At 50.7% G+C, this 7,955-nt stretch overlaps 1 protein-coding gene across 2 annotated transcripts; it reads left to right on the forward strand.

Moving 5' to 3' along the window:
- The first annotated feature begins 2,482 nt into the window (after positions 1 to 2,482).
- Positions 2,483 to 7,955, forward strand: PNPO (pyridoxamine 5'-phosphate oxidase). 2 transcript variants are annotated; one of them, XM_012662169.1, is made up of 7 exons: positions 2,483 to 2,762; positions 3,706 to 3,830; positions 5,249 to 5,348; positions 6,200 to 6,253; positions 6,510 to 6,638; positions 6,967 to 7,037; positions 7,262 to 7,955. In XM_012662169.1, the coding sequence occupies exons 1-7, from the start codon at positions 2,628 to 2,630 to the stop codon at positions 7,428 to 7,430; spliced, it is 783 nt and encodes a 260-aa protein (XP_012517623.1). In that variant the 5' UTR covers positions 2,483 to 2,627; the 3' UTR covers positions 7,431 to 7,955. The 2 variants fall into 2 exon arrangements, with proteins under 2 accessions (XP_012517623.1, XP_012517632.1); XM_012662178.1 differs by lacking the exon at positions 6,200 to 6,253 and having other exon boundaries at positions 2,531 to 2,762.

Raw genomic sequence — 7,955 nt, forward strand, 5'->3', positions numbered from 1 at the left:
GAGCCCAGGAGTTTGAGGTTGCTGTGAGCTAGGCTGATGCCACGGCACTCTAGCCTGGGCAACAGAGTGAGACTCTGTCTCAAAAAAAAAAAAAAAATTAGAAACTTTGTGTCTAAAAGCCTCACTCTCACCACCTGCACAATGACTCTTCGGCAAGAAGCACTCAACTCCTGGCTGCTTGTCTGGCTTGTTTCCTCATCACCTTCACTCCAGCAATGTCACACTACTCCAAGCTCCCCAAGGACACTGTGCCCTTACTCACAATGTTCTCTCTTCCCAGAATGCCTGTCCTGTATCTGTCGGGCAAATACTTACTCATTAAGACAAATCAAATGTCCATTCCCTTTACAAAGCCTTTCCAGACTGTTTGATTCTCCTTCTTTTTGCTCTTTACCTTATAGAAACATCTGTTAAAGTACCTGAAACTCTTTAGCCAACAGATCTGCTCCCCCTATAGACTACGAGCCCCTTGTGGGTAGGAATCATGTAGTCATCTTCATTGTAGTATGCTCAGACCTAGTTCAGTGCCTGGTCCAAAAAAGTCATTAACCGATGTCTACTGGCTGGGCGTGGTGGCTCACGCCTGTAATCCTAGCACTCTGGGAGGCAGAGGCGGGAGGATCACTTGAACTCAGGAGTTCAAGACTAGCCTGAGCAAGAGCAAGACCCCCATCTTTACTAAATATAGAAAAAATTAGCCAGGCATGGTGGTGCACACCTGTAGTCTGAGCTACTTGGGAGGCTGAGGCAGGAGGATCGCTTGAGCCCAGGAGTTTGAGGTTGCTGTGAGCTAGGCTGAAGGCATGGCACTCTAGCCCAGGCAACAGAGTGAGACTCTGTCTCAAAAAAAAAAAAACCCACGAATGTCTACTGAATGAGTACATGAATACGTATCTACCTCACTATACTGAGTTCTTGGCTGTTAAGCAAACTACTTAAATGATTTTAGTCTTGGTGCCCTAGAATCCAGGTCCAGGACAGCAGCAGCCCAGGAATGCTAAATAGTGTGGCCCCATGAACAAAACTGTTTGAGTTGAAGGGCACTAATTACTGCTTATATGAGTTCAACTACAGGGGCTTGGGAGGAGGAGAGGACAGCAATGTTCATATGTGGAAAGACAACCTCAACAAGAAAGTAAGTCCAGTTAACTCTCCCTCAACTATGCTGATGGAGGAAAACAATGACGGCACAAAAAATTCCAACCAGTGGACAATCCATAGGCCAATATCGTTAAGCCTTGAGACATGTATTATTTCTTTGCAGCAAATTTGTCTTCCAGATTCTATACGGTTCAAGCTACACACACATAATAAAGGATGATAGGTATCTAATGTAGGGCTTTATGAAGTTCAGCTGGAATGCAGACACCTGGGCAGGCCAAGAAGTTCCCCTTACCTGGCACAGTCCTGGGTGCCTGCCTAGATGGCTCCTCAGGTCCCCTTCCTGATGTTGGTGGAAACCAGGGGTTATAGAGAGGCCTCAACCGAAGGCTGCCTCAGCCAGGTCAAAGCTGGATAGGGCACTGGCAGGTTTCCCATTTCTCAGCCCTGCATCCACAGCATGGAAGTGGTTTTTGCACAGCCACCTGATACCGTCTACCCTCAGTTGGCTATTACTGGCATTGACCTAGGGACTAAACTCCTACTACCTAGGATGGGCAAAATGTGAAAAAGGGGAAAGTCAGCAGAGATGGAGAGGCTTGGGAGAGGGCAGTGGCAGCCTTTCCATCTACCATTGGTCTGGCTAGTGTGAACTCCAGTGCACTGTGAACAAAGGGAGCAGTACGCTCCGATCCCCATTTAAAGAAATGAGGCTGAGGGAGGGTGTTCAGAGCTAGAAGAGGAAGACCCACTCTGGTCTGGGATGACTTGATCCAATTTCCTTCTTCCTAGTCAGCCATCCTCCTCCTCACTCCACAGTCATCCCTGAACCCCTGCACCTCCCCACTCCCCAGAGCACTACTCCCTAGCCCCCACTACACAGCACATATTTCGCATGGTCCACAAGTCACTTCAACCTCTCCCACTCTCAAGCCCCAATTTCTTCTCCCAACCATATCGCCCCTTTCTCTATGTGTCCCCATAATCTTGCCTCGGAGTCTGGCTGCTAATTCCATTTTCCATTTTTCCTTTCCCAGTCCACTATCCTCCCCTCCCAGGGGGTACTTTCTGCACTAAGCTCACCTTCGGGCACCTCCTGTGGGCCAGCCACTTAATAGTGACCACTCCCCTGAAGCCCTCATGGGGGTCGTTCGCCGGGCCCCGCCAGAGCTGCAGCAATCCCTATACCTTTAAACAAGCTCCACGTGCGTGTCAACGGCGGTGACAGCATTTCCTAGTCTCTGGGCTCCCGCCCCCGGAGACGCTGCCCATTGGCTGCTGTGTTTCCCTGTTCTCGTTCTAATTGGCCTCGCTCCGGGTAAACTCGAACCAATGACCTCTCCGCGTCTGTCTCCCTCTTCCGATCCTGGACTCCCATTGGCTCCGAGGACTTGAGACCTGTTAGCTTGGCTGGGCGACTGGCAAATCCTTCCTTCCGCGGTGTAGACGCCTGGGCAGAGAAATTGGTTCCGAACCCAGGGGAACCCAGCGCCAGGCAACGCCGGGTCACGTGGCCAGCGGCCCCTATGACGTGGAGGCTGCGGGGCGTCACCGCGACGTTTGGGCGACCTGCCCAGTGGCCAGGTTACTTCCGCCTGTGTGGTCGCGGTGCTGCCATGGACCTGGGACCCATGCGCAAGAGTTACCGCGGGGACCGAGAGGTGCTGCCGCCGTCGACCGGACAGGGCCTCCTGCAGGGGGCAGGGGAAAGGGGTGCCCGAGTCATCTGCGTAGGCGAGGGGCGTTGGAGAAGCCCCATGGGGCTTCTGGGGCCACCCCCATGGGAGAAGGGGTATTCAAAAAGACAACCACTAGAGAAGGGGTTCTGGGGAAACGTGGATGAAGATGAGTTCAAGAGGCAGCTTGTCCTAGTGGCTAAGAGCACGAACTCTGGAGCCTGCCTTAACCTCTCTGGGCCTCAGTTTCCTCATCTGTAAAGTGCTAGCACCTACCTCACAGGGATGTTATGGACTTAGATATTTGTAAAGTGCTTAGAGTAGTGATAAATAGCTTATCAAAAGTTTGATAAATAAGAAAGGGGAATATGGGGAAGGGGGCATAGCTCAGAGAGGAGGGGAGGAGAAAGCTCTTAGCTACTGCCTGCAGTGCCTTCTGCTCATCACTTGGAGTTCTTTTCCTTTCCCTCCTTAGCATAGGAACCAAGAGAATGGTTTTGAAGTCGGGGTCCAGAGCCATGGTTACCAAATCTGGTTGCATGTGAAGCATTTTCAGAAATGCTTGTTTAAAATGCCATTAATCATTAAACCTCAGACTTACTGAATGAGAAATTATGGGAGTGGAGCCCAAGAACCTCTTTTTTTTTTTTTTTAAGGCTTCTCAGCCGATTCTGATAAACAGATAGGTTTGACACCCATGACATGAAACCCTGATTCATCCATCACTAGCTTTAGGCCTGGGAATGTTATTTGACCTTTTTATGCCTGTTTCCTCACTTGTAAAATGGGGCACAGAATCTACTTTCCAGGAACTGTTTTTTATTATGAGGTCATTGTTATGGGGACAAAATGAGTTACTATTTGAATAGTGTCAGGTATATAATAGCACTATAAGTGTTTATTAAATGCAATAGAACTCCCTTCCCAGGCATTTGAGGAAGCTCATCTGACCTCCCTGGACCCAATGAAGCAGTTTGCTGTCTGGTTTGAGGAGGCTGTTCAGTGTCCTGACATAGGGGAAGCCAATGCCATGTGTCTGGCTACCTGTACCAGGTAAGCATAGCCATGGTACCCTGTGGGTGGGTACAGATGAAGTAGCAAACTTAGGAAGCTCTCAACTTGATGGATGCCAGTTTTATGGTTCCAGCTCTGTTATTAACATGCTGTGTGGCTTCAGGCAAGGTGCTTGTCCTCTCTGGGCCTCAGTGTCTGTCTTTACCTGTAAACCAAAGACCAGACCACTAAGTTCCATTTCAGTGATACAGTGCAGTGCCTTGTTCATCTCTGCCCTTGATATACCCACACACAACCCTTGCCTCCCTCATCTTCCCATCTATCCAAGCCCTGTCTGCCCTTCAGCAGCTATTTCTCCTAGGACCTCTTCATGAAGTTCTGTCCTCCTGAAATCTAGCACAGTGCTTGGCTGTATCATTCATTTGACTATCATATACCCTTTGAGACACTCTCATATTAGCCTCTGTTCAACTCCTCTTGTCCCTGCTCTTTTGAAGGCAGGGCTCTTGTACTGTGCCTGTGGGTATCCCCCAAGCTCTGAGCAGATGAGCTGATATGAGAGCACCTTCTGTGATCACTAAGCAGGATGACTGCATTCTTGTTGGTCCCTGTCCTTAGGGCATTAGGAGTTTGCTAGGGCTGCCGTAAAGAAATACTATAGACTGGGTAGCTTAAACAACAGGAGTTTGGCTGGACAAGGTGGCTCACGCTTGTAATCCTAGCATTCTGGGAGGCCAGGGCGGGAGGATTGTTTGAGCTCAGGAGTTCAAAACCAGCCTGAGCAAGAGCGAGACCCCGTCTCTACTAAAAATAGAAAAATTAGCCAGGCATCCTGGCGTGCACCTGTAGTCTCAGCTACTTTGGAGGCTGAGGCAGGAGGATCGCCTGAGCCCAGGAGTTTGAGGTTGGAGTGAGCTATGATGACCCCACTGCACTCTACCCAGGGAGATAGAGTGAGACTCTGTCTCAAAACAAACAAACAAAAACTCTAGGAGTTTGTTTCCTTGCAGTTCCTGGAGGCTAGAAGTCTGAGATCAAGGTGCCATCCGGGTTGATTTCTGGTGAGGCCTCTCCTAGTGGCTTTGCAGACAGCTGTGGTGTCTCTTCTGCTTCTTTCAAGGACACCAGTCCTGTTGGATTAGGGCTCCACCCTTACAACCTCATTTAACCCTAATTACCTCCCTAAGGGTCCTATCTTCAAGTACAGTCACATTGGGGGTTAGGGCTTCAACATATGGATCTGGGAGATCACAATTCAGTCCATAACAGGGCCCTTGGCAGTGGTGTTATACTTGTACCTATAGGACGAATCCCCAGGAGCACGTGGGAGTGGGTAGCCTGACAGCCGAACCAGGGGGATACAGCTGGAGGGAGTGCTCAGACCCCTTGTAGGGAAAGGAAACTTACAAGGACTCTGAAGTGGGCTGTGACCACAGTGCTCTACTGTTTGCCCCTAGAGACGGAAAACCCTCTGCCCGCATGTTGCTGCTGAAGGGCTTTGGCAAGGATGGCTTCCGCTTCTTCACTAACTTCGAGAGTCGAAAAGGAAAAGAACTGGTGAGGATTCACGGCAATCCTTTCTGGGGCCTGCAGGGCCCAGCCCTTGGCTCCTCAGTGGCCTTCTACTGCCACTTCATGCCCCAGGCCACCTGCTGTCTGTGTGCAGGCGCCCTCCTGCCTTGAGGCCTGTGCATTTGTCCGTGCCTTTGCCATGAATGAACAAATGCTCTTTCTTACCAGCGCCGCCCCTGGCAGCCATCTAATGATACCTAATGACACCTTCAGGCCTCAGCCCACGTGTCACCTCCTCAGAAAAGTCTTCCTTGACTCCTATGCTGAGTCAGCAGCCCCTGGTGCTATTCGATGTCATTATAACTTGCAACTTGCCTTTTTGCTCTTTTTTTCAGTTTCTAGCTGTGCATTTATTTATGTGATTATGTGACTGATGTTTGTCTCCTCTGCTAAACAGTAAGCTCTGTGAGAGTAGAGGCTACATCTATACTCCTAGCACCTCTCCTGGTGTCAGACACAGAGTTGGCACTTTGAATGCATTCAGTGAATGAATCCAAAATGAGTAGCCCTCCCTGAGTCCATGCCAGTCAAATATGCATTTATCAGGATTTGAAAATCTACGGGTGGGAGAAATGGCCAAACCTCACTTTGGTGTCAGACCAGCTTAAACCCAGCTCTACCACTTACTGTGTGAACTTGAGCATGTTACTTAGCCTCTCTGAGGCCTGTCTCCACATCAGTGACAGTAGGCTTACTTTTGGGGTTTTGAATGAGATATTATAGTGAATGCATCTGCTGTGGGCCCACATGCTGCAGATCTCTTGCCTTCCCCCTGCATGCTGGTGGCATCCTCTCCCTGTCCTGATGGCTGTCTGTGGATTCTCTTTCATTTCCAGGACTCTAATCCCTTTGCTTCCCTTGTCTTCTACTGGGAGCCCCTTAACCGTCAGGTGAGTGAGCTTTCCCAGAACAGCCCGGGATGGGCTGGGTTTGCAGGGCCTGAGTTTATGGATGAGCCTAGTAAGGTTTCCAAACTGGGCAAGCATCCTACCTGGGCACTCTGCCTCCCAAATAGCTCTCAATTAGTCTGTCTATATTTGGAGCCAGGAGTGGTGGAGCTGTCGATAGAAGAATAGAGAGGACCGGGCCTGTACTGGGAGGGCAGGGGGCATTGGACACCATTCAGCCAGGGCCTTCCCTGAGCAGGTACGTGTGGAAGGCCCTGTGAAGAAGCTGCCCGAGGAGGAGGCTGAGTGCTACTTCCACTCTCGCCCCAAGAGCAGCCAGATTGGGGCTGTGGTCAGTCACCAGAGTTCTGTGATCCCTGATCGGGAGGTGAGTGGGGCTCCTCTGTAGTCCCCCAGGTGTCAGGGGCCTTGGCTCATCCCCAGAGGCTGTCCCAAGGGGATGCTGGGGCACTCTCTGTTCAGCCAAGTGAAAAATGTGAAAAGGACCATCTCCCTGGTGGAGGTGAGGTTGGGGAATGGGGAAACAGGCCTCCTATCTGACCCTCCCATTGACCGTGTGCTCCTAGAGGACAGAGGCCAGTCTTCCTTGCTCACCTGTGTCCCTAGCACCTGGCCCAGTGCACATGCTCAGTAAGTCCTTTTTAAATGAATCAATGACTGGGCCTGGCCTTCCTCTATCTCCCTTCCCTGGACAGTATCTGAGAAACAAAAATGAGGAACTGGAGCAGCTCTACCAAGACCAAGAAGTGCCTAAGCCAAAATACTGGTGAGTGATACTTGGTGGTCATCCGGAAAGGGACACCAGGACCCCCACGTGTACCTGAAGCCACCCTGTCTGTGGAATTGCACTTCTACTCCTCCCCACAATCCTCAGCAGTTGCATCGCCGCATCTTCCTTCAGGAGACCCTGGGATGAAGGAGGGTGGGGATGGGAGACTGTCCTGGCTGGAAAAACCCACAGAGCACTGAATCCTCTCCTTCTCTTTACAGGGGTGGCTATATCCTGTACCCACAGGTGATGGAGTTCTGGCAAGGCCAAACCAACCGCCTGCACGACCGCATCGTCTTTCGGCGGGGCCTCCCAGTAGGAGATTCCCCTTTGGGGCCCATGACCCACCGCGGAGACGAAGACTGGCTCTATGAGAGACTTGCCCCTTGACTCTGGATCTGCCATGGTGGAGCTGGGGCCAGGTGCTGAGAGAGGGTATGAGATTGGGAGCCAGGCCCTTCTAAACTCAACCCATTTCCCTCCCTATCCCTATAGTTAGGACTCTTCAGAACTCATCCTCCAAGATGTCTGTACTCAGCTGGCTCTCAGTTGGCTGGTCAAGTGGAGTGTAACAATGTCAGAGGGTCACAAATGGGAAATAATCCCCTAATTAGTTTCTTGACCTTGCATATGATTTGTTGGAATAGCTCCCTCTAGGGGTAGCAGCTGGTGTAACTTCCTTTTTGATGAACTAGCAGCCCTATCTGTTACCATGTGAGCCATACTGGGCAAAGCCAATTGGTCCCAGTGTAGGCACCTGAGCCAATCTAGCCAATCAGATTGTTTTGTCAATAATCTGAAATTTGCCCATGTGGTGTTTCACATCTATAATACCAGCACTTTGAGAGGCTCAGGAAGGAGGGTCACTCGGGTCCAGGAGTTCAAGAATCAGCCTGGGCCGGGCGTGGTGGACCA

This window comes from Propithecus coquereli, unplaced genomic scaffold, assembly GCF_000956105.1.
Source record: "Propithecus coquereli isolate 6110/MARCELLA unplaced genomic scaffold, Pcoq_1.0 Scaffold119, whole genome shotgun sequence".
NCBI classification, from domain to species: domain Eukaryota; kingdom Metazoa; phylum Chordata; class Mammalia; order Primates; family Indriidae; genus Propithecus; species Propithecus coquereli.